The sequence below is a fragment of the Aedes albopictus genome, chromosome 3 (genome assembly GCF_035046485.1).
Source record: "Aedes albopictus strain Foshan chromosome 3, AalbF5, whole genome shotgun sequence".
Classification (NCBI taxonomy): Eukaryota; Metazoa; Arthropoda; class Insecta; order Diptera; family Culicidae; genus Aedes; species Aedes albopictus.
In genome coordinates, this window is record NC_085138.1 from 392490243 (window position 1) to 392513581 (window position 23339).

General features: G+C 36.7%; 1 protein-coding gene across 1 annotated transcript in view; it reads left to right on the forward strand.

Moving 5' to 3' along the window:
- The window catches only part of LOC109421132 (MOXD1 homolog 2-like), a 404404-nt gene that overhangs the window by 226155 nt on the left and 154910 nt on the right, over positions 1 to 23339 (forward strand). Inside the window, exon 3 of the mRNA XM_029875425.2 lies at positions 1285 to 1440. Within this exon, the coding sequence (XP_029731285.1) occupies positions 1285 to 1440 (156 nt within the window). The remainder of the gene's footprint in view (positions 1 to 1284; positions 1441 to 23339) is intronic.

Here is a 23339-nt window from a genome sequence, read left to right on the forward strand (position 1 = left end):
TTTCTAGGGATCTTCACAGAAATCTAGCTAGGCGTTTTTTAAAGTATTTTTTTTTTCTGGAAATCCTTTATAAAAACGTCCATAGATTGCTCTAGGATTACTTTAAGAAAATGTTCCAAGAATTTCATTAAAATATCTTTAAAAAAAAACAATATTTAAATAATCTTATCTTATGAACTTTTCTGGGAATTCCACCAAAAGTTTCCCAAAGAGTTTCTTCAAATATTTCTCCAGGAATTTCTTCGGAAATTTCTACTGGGATTCTTTTACGAATTTTCTTGAGATATCTTCAAATATTTAACTGCAGATTCATTGAAAAGTACTTTCTGAGATTTCTACAGTGATTCTTCTGGAGATTTGTTCTGAAATTTCTTCAAGGACTCTGACAAAAAGTTTCCCCCGTATTTCTTCTAAAATTCCTTACCTTCAAATGTATATCAAGGACTGCTCCAGAATTTAAGGGATCTTTTCAGGAAGCAAATGATTATTTCAAACGTGTAGTTTATCAGCATTTCCTCTAAGTTCCTAGGTAAAACATATTGAGAAACTTTTGTAGGCGCTCTGGAAGCAATTCCTTGGAAAAATTGCTTGAGAAATTTTTGAAGGGATTCATGTGGAAATCCAAGAATGAATTTCTGAAGAAATTTCTTTAAACTGTCTGCCAAAATCACTGTAGAAAATGTACTAAAACAAGTTTATTGAACCTTCAAAAGAATATCTGGAAGGACTGGATACTCTTTGGAGAAATTCCTGAAGCATCACCAGATAATAATCCGAAAAAAGGTGACGGTACCTAATTACGGAAAAATTTCTTGAAAAAATAAAATATGGAGGAATTAGCCCAGAATAATGGAATACTGTAGTCATTTCCATGGGATCGTTTGAATATGGAAGGGGGTTGGGGTGCTTGGGTGCTTTGGTTTGCTTTAAATTTGAAAATCTTGACCAAACAGCTCTGATTTTACCATGACAGCACTGAACGAGGTCTGTACTTTCGATATTTGTAAGTTAGCCATTCTTTGGATTCTTTCAGACATGTTTGAGTTCCGATGAATCACAATTAACATTTATCAGAATGACTTATGAGGCAATAATAATATGTATCGTTGTTTGTCGAGGAAGCACACAAATCTTTCCTAATTTCCAAGTAATTACATGACACTATCATTATAATGTTTACTTGGGAATCTACTGATGACATAAAAATACAATTATGAATTTAAAAATGAATCACTCTCACGATTTGTCACCTAATTTGTAAATATGTTTCCTTTTTTGTTTCAGGATCGCCACATACGAGCTGGCAGCGACGGAGAACCCATCATTGATCCCTCCCAGGACTACACTCTACAAGCTCTGTACCAGAACCACACACATACAGTAATGAGATTCAAGAGGAATCTGAATACCTGTGATAACAAGGATGATTTTCCAATTACGGTAAGATTAACACGATTTCGAGTTACGCAAAATATCCCTCGCAACACTTTGTCTCCTAGTTCGTGAGAAGGCACAGAATCATACTTCCTGCGAAAACTTTGCTCAAACCGCAAACTCAATTTAGTCAAAACTCAATCATAATCCACTCAGACTGAGATCTGACCAAAAGAAATATCCCACCCGAAAGCCTCAACAAAATGCAGGTGGTCTTAGCAAACGAAAACCCAAACTCCTGGCACCCTAAATTCCATTATCTTTCCTACATCCTCCCGCAACACCTTTTCCCTCAGCTCGGAAGAAATAACAAGTAAATCCCCCTTGTTGAAATACTCGAAACATCCTCAACATGGAAAATATATTCCCTCGATTTAATTGAGATAAGATTTCTCTCACCCCCCTAGCACGATGCCCCGAATCAAGGTGGAATGCCGCCGACACGCCGACTGCACCCCCACTAACAGCCTTCACACTCCCCAGAGCTCCTCATCTAATCCAGTTTTCTAATTGGAAATTGAATTATGGAAAACGATGTTGAATACGAATGATGAAACCACAGTCGTCAACGCACACCCTACGCTCAAATCGAGGGATTCGGTTTTCTTTTTAATTTTCCTGGATCACAATGGCGCTCGCAGAAGGAAATCCAGACAAAACGATGGCGGCGTTCGATGGAAGCTGTCGAGCAATTTATCAAATTTGAATACAAATTGAAATTAACTTCGTGTGTGAGTGGGGCTCAAAACTCCACTAATGGCGTTATTACTGAACTGCTTGCGCAGCCGTAAATCTAGGAAGAGAATCGAACTTTTGCGTAGAGATTTTCTGAATAGCAAAGTTTCAATGATCGCGTTTCTGCGATAAACACGTAATATTGACGTCTTCTATAAATTGGGGTGTTTCAAGATAAACCCAGAATTTCTTGAAAAACCATAGCAGGAATCCGTAGAGAATTGCTGGTAATTCTAGAGAAAACCAGGTACAATTTCAAAGAGGAATTCTAACAGAAAACTCTAGATAAATCTCGGAAGTTCGAAAGGTATTCTTGGAAATCCCAGAAAGAATCTCTTAGGAAATGTTGACAGGCATTTTAAAAGGAATTCCTGGAAGAAACCATGAAGCTAGTCCTTGAATAAAATCCTTATAAAACTCCAGGAGGAACACGTGAAGTAATACCACAATGCAAGCTTGAAAGACTCCCAGGGAGGATCTTAGTCGCACTATTTGGAATTAATTTGATGACAAGTTTAAGTTGGAGTTAGACGGTTTAAATATTATACCTAAAACTCATATTTAGGGAACCACCAAGAAAATGTGTGCAAAGCATCTCAACGGCCAACAATTTTAAGCCAACAGACTAATGTCTCTTGAAATTCACCATAAAGTCCAAAAAAAGGCGAGAAATATCTATCAAGGGCCTCGTAAGACATGAAAATAGTTCTATTAAATTCATCAAGGATATCACAAATACTAAAAATGTTACAAGGTATCGATGCTTCAATGTTTCTTCAAGAACTTCAACTAGAAGTTTAAAAAGAAATTTTGCTAGTATTTCTTAGGAGTCTGAGAAGAGTTCTTCTATTATATTTCAAGTAATTTACCAAGTATTTCATGGGATCATAAGCATGGTTTTTCAGGAACTTTTCCCCAGATCTTTTTCAAGTTAGGAAAAGAATCAGAAATGAATATATATTTACAAAAATCTGAAAACATACAACAATTCTAAAAAGAAATTTTGGAAAAAAAAAAACATTTTCAGATTGCTTGGAACATTATTTAGCAAAAACCAAACCAGTAACCCGCCTGAAATCATAACAAGATTTCTTTGAGGTTGTTACGATCTACCATTAATAATTTTGAATTATATAAAATTAAATATAGTCGAAAATCCCCTGAATATTCAGTTTTTGCCAGACACGAATGACAAAAAAACAGATGTGACTTCGTTACGAATTTGCAAATAGTGTTGTCCAAATTCTTTAAGAAAAATGTCCATGGGGTCCATCTTAAACTTCGACAAGAATAACTATAAATCTAGAAATTCTTCTAGAAATACATAATGGAAATTCTTCGGGAATTTCTCTTGTGATTCTTCCATAAACTCTTCCAGTGTTTCTTAAAAAAATCCAGAGATTGCTCCAGAAATTCGTACAGGTTTTTTTGGTAGTCCACCAGTGATTCGTTCAAAAATTGCACTATGGATCCCATTCCCGCAGGAACATGTCCAGGAATCGGGGATTCATCCAGAAAATCCTGCAGAAATTCCGCCAGAGATTCTTACACTATCACTTTCAGTGATTAGCAGTAGTGTCATCGAGGTTTCTCCAAGTTACCTGCTGAATAACCAGCTCTTCTAATCAAAACATATTTTGAATCACAGTACGAGACTACGTTTCTTTGAAAATCATCATTTTGCTAAAACTCTACGAATTTTACATTCCCTCATAAACAGAGAAAATCACTTTCGGGGGGTTTCAATTGGATCACGCCTCACATGTTAGAAAAATATCTACTTCAAAATTTGGAATTATTCATATTACATATGTACTTCAATTATATGAACGCCGATTTTTCTTCCACTGTCGATTTTTTTTTCACACGTAGACATGTTAGAAAAGCCTAGTTTATGTCTATGTTCTTATGTAATTATGCTCAATTAATGATGGGCGTGGCCGGGAATAGCGACATTCATGCTTTTGGTATTCTTGTTTTAGACTGGAGCGTGGTTAATTCCGCTGCCTAGTTCCGAAAAACAGTCTGGACATGATTATCAAAAGGAACACGAATGTCGTTAGTATCCAATCTACGAAGTATACCGTAACTACGCTAACGCTAACGCTAACGATATGTGCTTATGTAATTATGCTCAATCACGCATTGATTGCTTTAGAAGTTTTACTTAAAAATTTCTTCAGGGTATCTTTTAGACAGAAACTCCTTAAAAACTTCACTCGAAAATATTTTCAGAGATTCCGTTTGCTTAAAAAATTAATCCTAGGTTTAATATGAAATTTATTTAAGGCTTTGCTTTAGAATTTCCTCCAGGAGTTTCTTCTAAAGTTTCCACGAAGGATTATGTTGAAAAATCCTTTTTTAAATTTCTCCAGAATTTTTTTCTAAATACTTCTATTCTGAGATTCCTTCGAAAATTGTCAGATGGATTTTTTTGAAAAATCTTCCGTGAGCTGATTCATGTGGGATTTTCCAGAAATTTCATAGAGATATTATTCGGAAATTTTGCATCTTCGGCAATTTTTTTACGAATTTTTATGAAACTTTTTTAAGAAATTTTTGGAGAATTTTGTGAAGGAAGTATTTGAAAGTTTCCTCAAATGTTCATTCAAAAAAAATACATTGATTTCTTTAGAAAATCCTACAGAATTTCCTTCTGAAATTCTAACGATGTTTTTTATATTTTCTAATATTATTTTTAAAGTTTTCACAAAGGTTTTCTTGATTCTTTTACAGAAATACCTCAGCAATTTTTTTCAAAATATGCTGCATTGATATTGAGTTTTTCTCATAAAGACAAAAAGGAAATTCCTTCGGAAATTTTCAGATGGATTTTTTTGAAAAACATTCCGTGGGCTGCTTGGTAAAGTATGGTATGTGAGATTCTTCAGAATTTTCATAGAGATATTTTTTAGAAATCTTGCATCTTCAGCAATCTTTTTTTTTTAATTTCTTCACAAATTGTTTTATGAATTTTTCGAGAACTTTGTGTAGGGAGTATTTAAAAATTCCCTCAAATGTTCATTCAAAAAATTATACATGGGTTTCTTTAGAAAATCCTACAGAAATTATTACGGTGTGTTTTTGGATATCTTTAAATATTTTGCGACAATTCAATTACTTCACAAACTGTTTTAAGTATTTTTCGATAATTTTGTGAAGAAAGTATTTAAAAACTACCTTAAATGTTCGTTCAAAAAAATATACATTAATTTCTTTAGAAAGTCCTACAGAATTTTTTTTCCGAAAATGTTACAGTGTTTTTCTTTTTTGGAAATTCTCTAGAATTTTTTTAAGTTTTCACAAAGGTTTTCTAGATTCTTTTACAGAAATACCTCAGCAAATTCTTTCAAACATGCTGCATTGATATTGAGTTTTTTTTTCCAAAACAGAGAGATTCCTTCGGAAATTTTTAAGATGGGTTGCTTCGTGAAGTAACATGTGGGATTCTTCAGAAGTTTCATAGATACATTTTTTGGAAATCTTGCATCATCAGCATCATATTTTTACGAAATTATCCACACACTGTTTTAAGAATTTTTCGAAAATTTTGTGTAGGGAGTATTCGAAAATTCCCTCAAATATTCATTCAAAAACCCAGATTAATCCACCTAGTGGTGATAGTGCCTTTCTCGTCGAATATGTAGTCAAGAGCTATAAGCCGAAGTGTTCCTGAATTCTGAGAATACTCTAGAATGGAACAAATCTCATTTTCTTCTTTTGTCACAGTGCTCGTTGACTTATCAATGGGGAAGTAGAGTTGATAAATAATTAATGTATTTGATGAAAAAATATCCAGACAATTAAGCTAAGCGGATTTGGTAGGAAATCGGATTTGGTAAGAAATTTTCTGGAGGATTCTAATTTCACTTAAAAATTTAAAAATTTATTGGTTACGGGGAATCAGGGGCATAATGGACACCCTAAGCAAATGAGTACGTTAGGCCTGTATAACAGAGAAAAACTTAACACATTATTAGTTGGCTTACAACTTTTGTTTGTTTCCTACGTATTTCAATCATTTACAGCAGGTAGAATGTCTTTATTGTGAAGAAATAATTAATTGTAAATCGTGTGTTTTTTTAGGGCTGGCAGAGAAGGTACGGGGCGAAATGGACACCCCTGCATATTTTATGCTAATTCTTTGATTACATCGATCAGTTAAGTAATTTGCCCACGGAGATCGATACCATAGATAAAATACTCCATCTTAGACGAGTTTACAAAACATCAAAGTTAATTAAATAAACTTTAGGCTAAAATAATCCAATTGGGTTTTTTAATTTAGAAAAATGTATTGACTTTTTGATTTTATAGGAAAGAGCATCTTTTTCTGAGCCACTATGATTTTTTTTCAGATTTTTGGAACTTTATTTTGATACCTAAAATCAATTTCGAAGAGATTTTTTGAAATCACCTTTTGACAGCTGGGCAACTGCTTGACAGCTCCGCCCAGTACAAAATGCGACGAGGGGTGATTCGACCAATCGCTCCCATACAAACTTCAAATTGATTTTTATATAGGTTCCCGGGCACCAAAATTCATGTAAATTTGGATTTCGACTCAGTTTGGCATGCAGATTCAGAATATGGAATTATCTCAACAGCGCTAAAGAAGCCAATTGATTTTTTCCAAACACTCTTAAACGCATAAGAGTATGCAATGCGCGTACATCCATTCGTAATTACCAGTGTTCATTTCGCCCCAAATCGACTACAACATTGAAATTTCTATTTTAAGTAAATTCTAATCACAATTAAAATATTTTATCCATTGCTAAATCTACGTATACATTCAGATAAGGTAGCAATTCAATGGTTTTTATGGTGGACACACTCAAACACTCGTAGTGCCTTATTTGCTGCTGCGTTGAAATTATAAGAATTTCACCATATGAAAATCATATATCAATTTCAATGATATTAAGGTTACTTTGGAGGCATATGAATGTTACTTTTGAAAAATAGAACTTTGACTTGTTCCTTTACACTTATGCATTAAAAGTTTAGCACAAAAGTCAACGGTTTCGGCAAAAATAGGGGTGCCTATTTCGCCCCGGGTGTCCATTAGCCCCGATCTCCCCTATTTATTTGTGCCTTTCCTCAAAATGATAAATTCCCAGTAAAATTTCCAAGGGGGACCCCTCTTGACTTAAGAGAAAATCGAAATTTGTATCAGCCTTATTCAGAAAAACAACAATTATATCAAAGCCATAATCGAATTTGGAAACTTATTGATGGCTTATATTCCGAAGTTATATATTATGTTAAACGTATAAGCAGAGCTGAAAAATATCAAACCTCTCAGTTGACTGCTTGACTCCCTTCACTAGCACTGGATGTCGATCATTATCAAGATATTTCGGCAAATTTTTTTCTGAACATTTCAGCCTTTATTTTATTATCGCTGGTTATACGATTTATGTAAAATTTGACAAAAAAAAAAGGTGCAAGGTAGTAAAATTTATCATTATAAAACCCATTCAAATTTCAACCGTTTTACAGAGCGCGAGGGCTCAACCAGTTGCATCAAAATTGTGTGTAGTAATTTCAACCGCAAAAGGGGATTGATGCTATGAAATTAAAATTTCCCCATACAACGTTGATTCATCCTACTGTATAATTACGTCTCAGGAATCTAAAATGGTGTGATTTGACAAAAGCACTTTAATTTTTTTCAAGATTTTGCCGCATATTTATCGCTTGCATTGATTTTGTTCACCTTCGTAATTTTAGCGATGAATCCAATTCTGATTCTGCAACACTGCTGGTAATCTTAGGTGTGGTCAGAGACTATTTTCTTGCTGCCCGTTTATCTGGTTATCCAACATTTTTGATGATTTGAGGTTTCATATACATGGGTTTAGTTCACTGTTTTAACTGGCCACTTCCGGCGGGACACCTGGAACCGGTTCCGGAACACAACCGGTTTAGGTATGTTATTTGTGGATTGATTGGTAATTATCGGTGACAAATATCGGAAACAGCTTGTTAAGCGTTACGCGTTACGACCTACTATTCTTCGGTCATCATTAGACGCATTCAGTTGGATTCACCCCTACAACTTCGTCAGTTTAATATATAAGCGGTTCAGATATGGTCTGAAAAAAATTTCCTGCTTACCGATCATCTGGTTATCGATAATGCCGCTATTTGGTGCATGCATAGGTTATGTTCACTTTTATATTTGGCCACTTCTGGCAGGACACCTGGAACCGGTTCCGGAACACAACCGGTTCAGATAAGGTATTTTCCTACTTACCGTTCATCTGGTTATCGAAAATTCCGCTCTTTGATGCGTCGCATGCATGGGTTTGGTTCACTTTTTTAATTGGCCACTCCCGGCGGGACACCCGGACTCGGTTCCGGAAAACTACCGGTTCAAATATGGTCTGAAACTACTTTCCTGCTAACCATTCAACTGGTTATCGAAAAAGCCGCTCTTTGATGTGTCACATGCATGGGTTATGTTCACTTTTTTAATTGGCCACTTCCGGCACGACACCTTGAACCGGTTCCGGAACACAACCGGTTCAAACACGGTATGAAACTATTTTCCTGCAAACCATTCATCTGGTTATCGAAAAAGCCGCTCTTTGATATGTCGCATGCATGGGTTTGGTTCAATTTTTTAATTGGCCACTTCCGGCACGACAACCGGAACCGGTTCCAGAACACTACCGGTTCAAAATATGGTCTGAAACTACTTTCCTGCTAACCATTCAACTGGTTATCGAAAAATCCGCTCTTTGATGTGTCACATGCATGGGTTATGTTCACTTTAATATTTGGCCACTTCCGGAAGGACACCCGGAACCGGTTCCGGAACACTACCGGTTCAGACACAGTCTGAGACTATTTTCCTACTTCCCGTTCATCAGATAATCGAAAATGTCGTGGTTAGATGGGTCGCATGCATGGGTTTGTTGCATTGTCATATCTGTCCCCTTCCTGGGGTACCGGTCCGGAACACCTAAATGACCATAACTCCGGAACGGCTGGACCGATTCGAACCATTTTCAATAGGAAACAATGGGACCAGATTCCGCGTCGAATGAACCGTCGGTCATTAAAATCGGTTGATGTTTACTATCTAAAAGTTAGGTGACCTTTTTTGTACACACACACACACACACATACGCACACACATACATACACACACACACACATACACACACACAGACATCATCTCAACTCGTCGAGCTGAGTCGATTGGTATATAACACTTGACCTCTCCGGAGGCTCTATCAAATTTTCGTTTTTGGAGTGAACATATAGCCTTTCGGTACACCTTGGTGTACGAGAAAGGCAAAAATTATGCAAGGATTTCTTTAGAAAATTCTACAGAATTTCCTTCAGAAATTGTCACGGTGTTTTTCTGGAAATCTTCTAATTTGCGTTGCGTTGCGTTGCGTTGCGTGGTAACGGAGCAATTCGTAGATTGCATACTGAAAGTTTTCATGTTGAAACTTTAATACTCCTATTCTAATTGCTTATGGAATGCTATTTGGGAAGGAATAGCTATCCAATCAGAGGTTGAAGTAAAAAAGACATGAAAACTTCCATTGCCGGCCACGCCCATCTTCTCCGTTACGAGGATAGGGAGGGATGTGATGATATGACACCTACTTTAAGAAAGGGTCAGCGACTCACCGACGCCCCCATAGGTGTCAAGGAGTTGGATATATGGAATGGGTTGATTTGGGATTCACTATAAGCGAGTGAAGCGGCAAGATTCAGATTGTAGAAGTGTATATGAGTAGATCATGTAGATGTATTGGTGTGAGTGTAAGTGCTTTGGTATATTTAAACACCAACGTTGGGAGTGACGTAGCTAAGAGGTTTTGTCACTCCATGGCAGGGTTGTTAACGTTAATCAACGATTAACGCCGTTTCGTTAAATCGTTAACGTTAATTGTAACGATTAACGAATTTTGCGTTGATTTTTCAAGCGCGTTGATCAACGTTAACGTTAACGCAGAGCGTTGATTTAACGTTAACGATTCCGTTACTTTTGCGTTAAATATGTGAATGAGTGTTAGTGAGAAATTTCCTAAGGTTCTCTAATTCCTAAACTGCCGTCAGTCGAGCTGAAAAGGAAAAAATCATGGGGATATTGTCAGATTATCTTCATAATTTCTTTCATTCTAAATTGACTTGATAGGATTAGTCAAATAATGCATTCATTTTGACCAAACCACATCTCCCGTGTTCCATTAGCTAACCCAAAATTATATGTGGCAACTCCTTAAGCGACTATTGGAACCTTGCCTAGTGCGCGAGGAGTTATTAGTCCACTAATATGGGCGCCTTTTGATGGATAACGAGTCGTTTTATGAACTTATAGCGCGCTTGGTCATTTATAAAGCATATAAGACATCCTATGGGTCAATTTGAATGAGCTTAAAAATAAAATCAAATCGGCTAAGAGTGAATTCAATAGTTGAGGTCTAATTCTGCGTAAAATGTACAAGCACATGTACAGTACATCGTTCCGTAGAAAAAGCAGATTAAACTCGCGATTAAAGTCACTCCTAGAATAAAACAAATCTTGCAGAAAATTATTTCCCCTGATATTTCCTAACGAATGTACCTTGGAGATTCAGCTGAAGATAAATTAAGCTTCTTGCATTTTGGTTTCGTTTGAAGTCCTGAACCTTGAATACTTTTAAGCTACTTTTGTCTTGAGCTCTGGAAAATCTGGAAAATGGCTTCAAATGACACTGGTGTTTAGCATATACACACATGCCTGCTGTGATTGACAGTAACCTACGCCTACACGTGGCCGTAGGTTTATCGGTTACAATGCAATGCAATAATTGCCAGTGAAAGGTTGGTAGTTAGCTGGTAGGTATGTATGGCAGCCTGATCGTCGCTGTCCTGCTGAGCTTCTGATGCCAGTAGGATATCCGTATCGACCAAAAAGATGGTACAGTTAAAGAAATCCCATCAGCTTTCAGAATCGTTGGCAATCGAAAGACTCATTACGAATCTTACTAAAGCTCGTGATCTCGGCATCTGGCCCAAAAACTATTTTGCTCACCACAGAATTTAGAAGCAAAATCTCATTCTCTCTTCCTTGCCCTTGTGGTAACTTCTCGACGAAGTTTGCATATCAGATTAATGTTTTATGAGCACTTCCACAATAATTTATTTAGAACATGGAAGGAACTTCTCATGACCATTTTGAATTCGTATATCGTGGAAAATACTTTACTATGCCGAAAAAGTCAAGAAAAGTACAATTACGAAAAATTTCTGGACCGACGGAGAATCGTATCTGCTGAACACCCACGCGTTTACCGCTTCGGCTATGCGGGCCCCTGAACAATATATACAGCAGCATTAATCACACGGTAATTAACGATTAATTTAACGGCTTCCGTTGACGTTGATTCAACGCAACCCGGGAACGTTAACGTTGATTTCCAAGAAAATCAACGCACCGGCGTTGACGTTGATTTGAATTAAAATTAACGTTAACGGCGTTAATCGTTGATTAACGTTAACAACCCTGCTCCATGGGCCTTTTTACATCAGGGATGGGGCACAGGCATTTACACTGTGTCCTGGCTAACAAGCCTAGGCTTAAGCGCCATTGCTCGCTCTCTGAAACGATAAAAAATACGTTATGTGGATGGGAAAGGATAGTAGGAAAGGGATGATATCTATTTTCGAAATGCCAGCGACTCACCGACGCTCTCGTAAACAGAAAGGAGATGGGATTTTGGTACGGGAAAGGTCAGGTATGGGACTGGATTTTTATGTAGTTATATATGTAGTTTGACTAATTAAATGAAAGAAGATAATAAATTATACACACTAAATATATCTAACCGCCCGCGCACATAGTCCGTCGTCAAAGTCATTGAATGACTCAAGAATCAAAATGCTTCAAATGCAATTCAAATGCTACCAAGAGCATCCACCTCTTCCGCGATCGCCTTCGTATGACGCTAGGCCAAAAAGGGCGAGGGTCAGGAAAATGTTTCCCGATTCACGATTCGATCATACTCTAGAAAAAAAAAAACTATATTTATTGGATATATCACATAACTCATGAAGAGATGATATGATCAGAATGGTTCTTGCACGGTTCAATACGTCCTTGTCACGGCTGTGTTTATATGTAGAAATAGAAACCATAAGTTTGAAGATATCTATATATATAAAATGCAGTGGCATACGTGGGACCTCACATAACTTTCAAACGGAACGGCCGATTTGGGTCGTCTTGGTTTTGTTCTTTTGTTCCAAGGAAGGTTTATGAGGCATTAAACATGGAGAAACTCAGAGTTTTTGAATGTCGCTTTTCTATGCATTTTGTACAGGGGAGTTGACGGGGGACTTTTACTTGGAACGTCAAAAACGCAGTAGGCAAGACAAAGTTTGCCGGGACAGCAAGCAAACGTCAAACATATTTCAATATACACGAACATGAATCAACTCTGAACTAATCCAGTTCAAATTGACATCGTCGTGAATCTAAAGTAGTTGACAAGAAAGGTCATGTATAATCCAAGGTATAATCCAATATGCGTAAAAATTGATGAACAATAAAAAAAAAACCAAATTTAAAAAAAATATCTGATTCACAACAGAAATTTGTCGTTGATGTCGATCCAAAGAATCATATTAACAATTAAAACTTCTATTTCAAGAAGTAAGATTTTCACTGAAATTCAAGATTTGCTTATTTCGAGTCAATCAAACTATGGCTAATCTTGAAACTTACCCGTCTCTGTTAGAACCTACCATATCCACATCAGTCAGCCTGGTGGCTCACCCCGGCACCTAGAGATTTTTCCATAAATTTCTAGAAGTATTTCAGCAGAATATCTTACAAGAAGTGTTCAGATTTTTTTTCAGATATTCTTTCTCAAACTCTTTCTGAGATTCATTCGGAAATTTGCTCTCCAAGGATTCGTTCGGAACAGAAATTCCTCTAGGGATTCCTGTAGAAAATTATCCAATGATTCTTAAAAATTACCTCACGGTGTCAAAATTATGGTTATTTTCGAAATTTCATGTACCTGGGATTTTTCTTCATAAAATGTTAGAACTTCGGCTATAATGTATAAATGCAAAATTTGAAAATATTCTATAGGGGAAAATTTGAGTTGACTGAGTTTTTGGCTATTTTCCATACTAAAAATCAATAATCACTGTTTTAGTCCAAAAAACGTCCCATACAAAATGTATGGAAAAATTTTCGCCGATGAAATATTTTCTAGTTTTCCGATTATGTATTTATAGCCCAAATACTAATAATTTTCGAAGATAAATCCGAGGTACACGAATGTTCGATAATAATCGAAATTTTGACACCGTGTACCTCCTATCACACTTATTTCTGAATTGCCTGTTTGGTACTTTTTTGACGAGATTATAACAGCAGTACGATCTCGGTAGTTTCGGTAATCGATTTTACTGAGGTTCAGTAAAACAACTGTCAATATCGTATGGAAAAGGTAAATAATGCATTTTTGCTGAACGAGCTCGGTGCATAGCAGTTTTAGACTCGTCAAAAAATAACCGAACTCGGTAAGAAAAAATAAGTGTGATGGGTTGCTACTTTAAGAATTTCTTCAAGAGATTTTTTTTTTAAATCTTCTAAAATTTTAATTATAAATTCTTTTAGGGGTCCTTCCGGCTGAAGAATTTCGGCAGTGAATTTGTTACAGACCTCCATTCTTTCAATTTGCTGTCTTCCATGGATTGTTTGCAAAATTGTAGCATTGGAGTCTTCTAGAAAAAAAAAGTTTTTTTTTTAAGAAAATCTGCCACTGAGTCCCTCTTGCATAGATTGCTATCGAAATTCCTTAATGAATTTCTTTAACAATATCTCCTAACAATAACAATAATATATTAATAATATATTAATAATATATAATATATTATAATATATAATATATAATATATTAATATATTATATTGTTAATATAATATATATTAACAATATCTCCAATATATCCTTTCAGAGATTCCTCCAGATACTTGCCCATAGATTCTTCTAAAAAACCTTTAGTGAACATTTTTTTTCCCGGAAATTCCTGCTGTTGGAAAATTTATCATAGGTTTCTAAAGAAAATCATAAATACAAAACCTCTTTAGCAACTTCTCTGAAATTTTCTTTAGAAATTATTTCAAGGTTTTTTCATTACTTTTTCATTGATAACATCAAAAAATCCTCAAGAGATTCTTTCAGAAATATCTTCATGGAATTTTCTCAGAATTTCTTCCAGGGGTTAGAATTTTCATTTTTCTGTGGCATTTATAATTTATAATGGAGCATTTCAGTACTATTTAGGGTGCCTGTACCAATTATGGCACTACCTAAGAAAAACTATTTGTACAAAAATAACGAGAAGACCAACGAATATCATCAATATGTTAAAAGATAGCTTAGTTTCCATACTTTACTGGAAAAATATAGAAAAAGAGCCAAAACTACTTTTATTATTTAATACAGCGTGTGCCAATGATAGGAACCCTGTGCCCTAGGGGCGGGACAGCTTTAATATTGATTAGCGGTATTAGCAGTATTAGGAAATATTAATCCCAGCGCCGAACCATATATGAACAAAGGAAGGCACGCCGATTGCACTGAATTGACGGAATGAAAACTGAAAAATATGACAAAACGATCGTTGTGCTTTCATCCCAATAATGTTGTATGAAATAAAACAGGACCAGAAAGCTGAAACCGACCCAAGGTTGTTCTATTATCTTGCTTCTCACATCAAGAGAATTAACTTAAGGCATATTGCTGATGCAAAATTTCCTAAACTTGGCAGTCACGACCCCCCCGTCTGTTCTCACCTCGCATTTCGTTGAGAAATTGAAGCGCCTGCAAGTGGTGTTTGGGAAGTTATGAGCTGGCGGACATGATCACCAAACTGCAGTGTTACCACTCGTACGTACATTTATTACGCAAAAGTTTTTTGTTATCTATGTGTCCGGACCATTTGATCTGAAGATCTTATACAATACTGAAGTCACAGCACCGGAGAGTATTCTTTTTCCAATATTCAGTTAGCTTGGCTCAAAAGTCTAGACCTAGCAGTGATATCGCACCGTCATACATTCATTTTTTTAAATGTTCATTGAACATCCAAGTTTGCAATCGACAGTAATAATCGTTAATCCTTGAGTAATTTAATGGAGCCATTTTATTTGATGTCTTCAAGCACTACCATGGGCAATGGGCATTCTAAAACCGGATCCCGCTGATGTAATTTGAACCTCAGATTGTTTTCAAAGCTAAAATAATTAATAGAAATAAATAAATAGAACAAATGGTGGTAAAAAAGCAGGAAACCGTATCTGCATCTCATGTCTTTGTAACAGTTAGTTATTGCATGAAAAGTCATGACATACTTCCCAAAACATATTTCAATAGGCGGTGAAAATTAGGACATTAATATTTATTAGGCGGTATTGCGCATTGCGCGGTTATAAGTGCGACGATGAAGTGCGGAATCTTAAATAAAAGTGCGATTTTGCGTCAGATCGTTCCGGTGTCTTCACCGCACTTATTTATTAGCTCGTGATGAATAAGTGCGGTGAAGACACCAGAACGATTTGATGCAATATCGCACTTTTATTTGAGATTCCGCACTTCATCGCTGTCCAGTTAGCAATGCAATAAACTATATTAGAGTCGGTATTAGAAGCTGTACCAGTTATAGGGCACCGCACTGTTTTGATTTTGTATGGGATTTTGACGTTTCTTGGCCTTGTTGCTTACAAAATTTCTGTAAGAGTGAAAGAGAAGGAGATAATTTCATGCAGTGCCCTATGGCTACATTTTTTAACTTTGGTTCCTTTTCGCACTATTTGCATGCATTTCTTATGGGATTAGCTATAATTGTTACACTCTTTAGTTATTCCTGCAGAGGTCCATACAATTATACTTTTTGAATATAAAGGCTCATGCGCCATTAGGCATAACGGAGCCAAGTTCATTTGAAATTATTATTTTTACAATTTCGTGTTGTTTTCCTATACATTATGTTAGTTTTGGGGAACCGTAAAACTCGCGGTTTGCTCGAGGTTAGGGATAACAAAAACTATTTTGGAAGGGATGGTATTTAGGTACAAGGATACTCCTGAGATTTGTAAAATTGATTCTACTAAAAATTTGTTAAGAAATTTCTACAAGGATTCTTTCAGACATTTCTTTAGGAATTATTTTGAAATCTCTTCAAAAAATATCTCCAGAGACGTTTGCAGAATTGTAGGAATATTTTCGAGAAATTCAGCAAAAGATTTCTTCAAAAGACCTTCCATGGATTTTTTTTCTGAAATTCCCCGTAAAATACATAGGATGGCCAAAATGTTCGGGATAGGCAATTTTTTTTTCTCTCACAAAAAAAAAATCAACATGCTTTAACTTTTCATAGGATACATTAAAACTTCTCAAATTTTGACTGATTGTCAACCTATCAAATGTGCATCATTGGTACAAATTTTAGCTTGATTTGTTAATCATTCGCGAAGCTAGAACCGTTCTCGTAAAACACTAATTTTCAGACAACTAATTTTTGTACTGTCATATCTCGGAGACCAGTAAACCGAATTAAATGAAATTTGGAGCGATTATCAAGAGTATATTAATGCTTAAAAATTCTTCAAAACATAGGTACTTTTTAAACATTAAAAAAAGTTATGATGATTTGACATTTTCACCCAAAAAGTTCGACGGAGATATTTTTACAGCGGTGCATGGAGATATGTTGACAACCGTTTTGATTCTATTCGCATCCCTCAGCTCCTAAAGAATCCTTGAAGGAAACTCAGGAGGAATATCTTAGGGAGTTTCCAGAAGAAACCCGTGGGATTGGGGGAATCCTTACGCCTTTCTGTCTCGTGAAATGAAACGAGTTCTGGTCTGAGGGATGCGAATAGAATCAAAACGGTTGTCAACATATCTCCATGCACCGCTGTAAAAATATCTCCGTCGAACTGTCACAGCTCCAACAGCTACTATTCTTATGCGATTCCACCCGTCAGAAAAGTATTGCAACAATATTTTTTTCTGAACAAGCACACAAGTCAAACACGACATGACAAAGTGCTCTGGGTCACGTGGAAAGCAAGGCAAGTAATAAAAACTGTTATTAGTACATTGCAGTTTATTTTGAGACAACGAAACATTTAAATGTCCACCGCAAATTAGAAATGGATAAACTTTGAACAAGAGCAACATATTGGAGTTATTGGGAGATTAATCATGTTTACCTTTTTCAAACAGCGTCGCGACGGCGTGTTTGACAATTGCACCGATGGTGGCGGTGGCATGAAAATTTAACACTCGTGCGTGTTTTCAAACCGAGCGTCAAAAGTGTGTTGGTGTGCGTTAGTTAGCTTGAAAAATAAAACCGTTCCTATTCGCAGCCCCCAGGTTCCGGTGTTCGGTAACATTCATCATTGAGATCTCGAGAATTTAATTTGACTTTCGTCCCATGACTTCATCCATGTGTGAATGCACTTCAACGCGGAGAACATTCTCCATAGTAATTACCATATAAATCTATTTTTTTATTTTTCATCGAAATGACGGAAAATTTGACAGGACTCTAGTTTTGCACCGATGATTATACTCAACATATCTCGCGCTAAGTATTATACGGGTGTATCTACAATGATCGATTTCTCTTCATCGATTTTTTCTTTGGTTGATCACTTGGCCGGCAAATCATTTTTGGTTGTTTTTGTTGTTGCAGAAGCTAAACCTCGTGCGGCTCCGTGGTCGTGCGGCTAGGGTCACCAAGCTCTTTGTCGCATCGTGCTGAGGAGCGCGGGTTCGATTCCCGCCGCAGCTGTCAGGAAAAGTTTTCGGCTGTGCCACTGGGCGTTGCATGCTAGTCCGTTGTCTAGTGTCGTGCTTCCTTCAAAGAGCGAAAAGCTCACTGGAAGCATTGAACGTGTCCGTGTCTTTTAAACCTAGTCGTCCTTTACCGAAACACACCGAATATTGGTCGTATTTCCCGGAATAATCCGAGGAGTAAATCGATGGAGAGAAATCAATCATTGCAGATACGCATGTACTAAACGCAAGATATGGGAGTTTTACATTTTTAACATGTTTGAGATGTGAACTGTCCCTAATATTGCATGTTATGTAAAGCGGTGAACCATTTAAAATGTGAATTATCGAGGATAATCATTTTTTAATGCTTTAATCCTCGAAAATAGGGATGACCTAAAATCGGAACTATAGACCGAAGTTGGATCGCTCCTGATCGATTCACGATACTCCACAACCTATGCATTCTCCGTCGAAAGAGTGAGTAATCCCAAATTGCCATGGGTACAACTTCAAAGCCTGACCTCCACAACCAGGTAAATAAGATAGGATATGGTATGTTTGGTGCGTTGTTAGAATGTCCTCGTCGTCACCGCTGCCGTCGGCTAGCTATCCTTGGCATCGAGTTAAACTTTGACATCGATGACTCGGTCAAAAAGGGTCAAACCGTCCGTTCGTTGCTACTAACAGCGTCAGCCGAAACCCTGCTCCAAACAAAGAGCTCAACTATCTCCCTGCCCTCCGTTCGGATGGTCGTCGTCGGTAGCCAGTGCCAGCCACACAGTGACAGACACGAGGACAAGAATGAATTTATCGGGAAGCGCTATCAGAAGGTGGCGGCATCGATATAGGCAAATAGTGACGGTTGGGCACCAGGAACCTGGTGGGAAGGAACAACCGTTTGACTTTGTTTTCTGACCGCTGCTGGTGCAATGTGCTCTCTTTTCTGTGGGCCAAACTGGGCCACTGGTGCTTCAGCGACGGTTGCCGCACATTTGTCTGACTGGGTCGATCTCTATATAGGTAGATAGGTACTTAGCGACGATGACGACGACGACGGATGAAACGAGAGATGAGCTCCTCGTATCACGGGGATACGTCAGGTGGAGAGAAAGAGAGTACAGAGACAATGGACCGGACGGAAGTTTGGTCTGATTTATAGAGATAGTTTACAAGCGATTAAATTTGAATTTGTACAAACGAGAGGAGTCATAGGGTTGCAAACGGTTAGATATCTATACGTAGATTGTAGATGATTACTAAAGCCAGATGACAATGAATCTGAAAACTTTAACCGTTAACCTGATGATGCGAGGTTTGACAAATTTTTGGTTGATTTTTGTGCGGGATCATGCGTATCATGCACAAATTATTTACTGCAAGCATGTATTGATGAAGACCTGCAGCGGTGGTGTGTTCTCCACTGATACACGCCAGGTTTCACTGACGTACAGATTTCACGCCTGAGTTGAAACTTGGTCTCAGTACTCTGCACGAAAATTCCTTATAATGAACATCCTTGTGCTTGAGCTCCCACATATTTTCGTAATTGGAACGATCGAAAGCTTTTCCTTGAGCCATGAATAACAGGTATAGGGCCTCTAGGAATTCATAATTTTCTCCAAGATCCGATTCGGAACGTCACAATATTGTTCACATAGGATCGTCCGGCACTAAATCCAGCCTGCTGCCGTCGTATACTGAGTACACGCACCATGAAAAACCACTTTTGTGATACACATCGTACGCGCGGTGTCGTTGAGGGTGATCGAAGACGCGACTGCTCGAGGGTTACCCGGGTAGAGATCAAGTACTGACGATCAAAACGTGATAATGGTTTGATTGATATAAAAGATCTGAAAATAATATTTAAAAAACAGTTACATGAACATCTGATTAATAGCAAAAATTAATACAGGTAAGACGCCATTATCCGAAGACTCGATTATCCGGGATTCGATTATCCGGAATTTTAGACTCTATTATCCGAAGTATTTTTTATTAAGATTTTTTAAATATTTTAAAGCAGAAATTCGAAATACCCGCGCTGACCCGATTTTGGGAGGCCTTGATTCCATTTCCGCCAGATTCTGTCGGTTTTCTGATTTATAAAATATAATTTACTGCATGCTTTGAAAACAGACGCCAATCCAGGAATTTCCTAAACAGTGCCTGTAGAGTTTGCTCCAGATATAACTGCTGGTATTCCTCTAGAATTTCCAAGGAAAAATCCTCCAGAGATTTTTGTTGATGATGAATTCTCGGATCAAACTTCCAGCAGTTACAAGCATCCAAATAAGATGAATTCCTGTTGGTATCAATTGGTATTCTTCCAAGAATTCCGTATGGAATTCCTTCAGTCCGCCTGGGATTTCTTCAGGAATTTCTGCTGCAGATTCTTGCTTATCTTTCTTTACCTTAAATACCACCAGGGTTTCCTCTATGGATTTTCTAAGAATTATTCTTGCGATTCTTGGAAAGATTTGTCCAAGGATTTTTCTAAAGTTTCCTCCAGAATTTTCTGTTGGTGGAATATAAGAAGTCCTTTAGTACTGCTGGAATTTCTCCGAGGATTATTCTAGGAGCTCGTTTTCCGTAAATTTCTCGTAAGTAACTCGTGCTTGGATTTCTTCAGAATTTCTTCCGGATATTCCTAAGGATATTTTTAGTAATTTCTCCAGAAACTCCCAGATACCCGATCAGGACAGAATAGGTGTAGAATCCAAAACTGAGGTATGCAAAGCCTAAAACAATAAATGGTGCGTGTTCTACAATTCAATAATACCTCAAGCAGTGCTCGATACCAAACCAATAATTCATTGAGGTATTTTTGACCAGGATGTTGTCCCAAGATTCCTCAGGGATTTTCCAAGAAATTTTTACATAAATCTTCTATGAATTGGCTTAATTAGTGGTGTTGATATAATTCCATATTCTGAATTTGTATGGTAAACTGAGCCGAATGAGTCGTTCATATTTTAGCCTTCGATTATCCGGAGTGAAATAAAAATCAATACTCCGGATAATCGAGTCCGACCTGTATATAAAGATCAATTGATTAATGGTTAGTTGGTTGGTTAGCTATTGGTTAGTTCTTCAAGAGCAAAATATGATTTGATCATTATATTCCAGGAGTAAACTTTAAATGTTATTTTCAGTAATTTTATTTCTTATATCAATCAAACTTGTTTTATAAGATTTTTTCCTCTACTCAGGTAAGAAACCCTTTTGATGGTGATTTTGTGAACAATACATGGTCATATCATGCTCCACCAAATATCGCACACAGTTTGGGTCAAATCACCTGTTTTGGTAATCGTTACTAGGCCGCCTTGCATCCAGCTGGCCGGAAATTTCAGACGCTTTAGAATTTCCTCCCAGCAATTATGGAGGCTGTCGCTGAAGTTTAGTGGACCGATACTTCGAGTCAAACCAGCCTACTGAAAGTCTACGGTGAATCGATCGAGTTGACTACTGCCCACTCGATCATAGTTGTGGAGGCGTGGATAAGATCCAGGAAACTGAAGTTGACTCACCACAAAACAGAGGTGGTGGTTGTGATCAACCATAATTTCTTTGGAACTTGTATACTTTTCAGCAATTTGTTTGTATAATAGAAATACACTAGAACTCTTATCGGAAATTAATTCTTCCTGCAATTTATTTGGGAATTTACTTCGGTAATTTCTTCAGTAATTCATTCGACAATGGCTCCGGAAGCTTCTTCTCAAATTCTGTTGGAAATGTCTTCGCGAATTTCTTCTGCTTTTTTTCGAGACTTTCGTTGGCATTTCTTTTTATTTCTTCATCTTTACCCAATATCCTTCTGCAATTCCTCTGAAAACTCTTTTAGCAATGTTGTTGTGAATTGGTTCTACATATAATTCTATTGAAATTTTGTTAGACAATATCTTTGAGATTTCTTCAGTCATTATTAAAGAAATTCCTTTAGCCGATTCTTTCTGAATACCTTCGAAAATTTCAATGCAACTTGCTCAAATATTTCTCTTGGAATTTCATCAGCATTTCCTCTGGAAATTTTTCAGCCAAATCTAAGGTCAAATCATTTAGAGACTTTTTCGATTATCACTTCTTCTGTAATTCATTTCGAAATTTATTAGGATATTTCTTTGAAAAAAATCTTCGGAAATTCATTCAGAATTCTTCCAGAGATTCCTTCAGAATTTGTTTGGAAATTCCTTTTGGGATTTTTTCTGCAATTCCTTCACAGTCCCTTAGGAAACTCCTCAAGCAATTCTTTTGGCAATTTTCCTTTCTTCGGTATATCCTTTCAGAATTTCTTCGAAAATGTCTTTGTGAACACTTGCAGAAATTTTTGTGGAATTTTTTTCGGCAACTCCTTTGGAATAGGGGAACTTACGTATTCTCGGCAGTTTTGTTCTCTTCGTCATGGGGTTTTTTTTTGAAACCTGTAGGTCTCAGAGTTGGCCTCAAATCCTTCCCAACCAAGCTGAGTTATATGCCGCAATTTCAGACAGTTCGGCCCACAAAAGCCCCCATGACGAAGAGAACAAACCTGCCGATAATACCCATCGTCACCCCATATTTCGGCAACATATTTTCAAATTGTATTTGGCCAATTTCTTTAAAAAGCTCTCATAATTTCTCTAGGGTATTTGGAATATTTTTGACAATTCTAAAAGAAATACCTTTGCTTAGGTAATGTTGATAAAGATTTGTCCTTGGGAGTTTTTTCGGAAATCTCTACGGGATTTTTTGGGAATCTCTTGGAGAATTCATTTGAATTTATTTTTGCAATTTCAAATTTCTTCGATTTTTTTTTAAATCGCAAGCTTAATCAAGAATTTCTGAATTATCAGATAGAATTCTTAAAGAGCATACCGAAATAATTGTGAAATTATTCCCTGAATTAAAAGAATAAGAAATTTTAAAATTAATGATCCAAAGAATGTCCAGAGAATTGCCGAAGAGCTTTCTATTAAATGCTCGAAAAAGGTTTCAAAAGGAAATATTGAAGGATTATGTTATGTTCCATGAAAATAGAATAGACTCGAAAAAAACGTGCTTCGATTGTTCAAAGTCGGTAGGAACGATCCTTACCAAAAATGATTAGATACGCATTTTTTTTTGTTGGCCACTGCATTAGGGTGGCAATTTTGAAAATGGGCGGTCCAAAAAAAACGACATTTTTCTTTTTATGTATTTGCAAACCGTCAAAGCTATTGAACCACTGAACCGATTTATTTCACGAATAAAAAGATTATTAGTTCTAGAGTTTAAAATAATTATTGCGAAAACAAAATAGTAAACTTTAATATGCAAAAATGGTCAAAATATAATTTTCTATGAAGCGAAATTTCCTTTTTACGCATGGTTA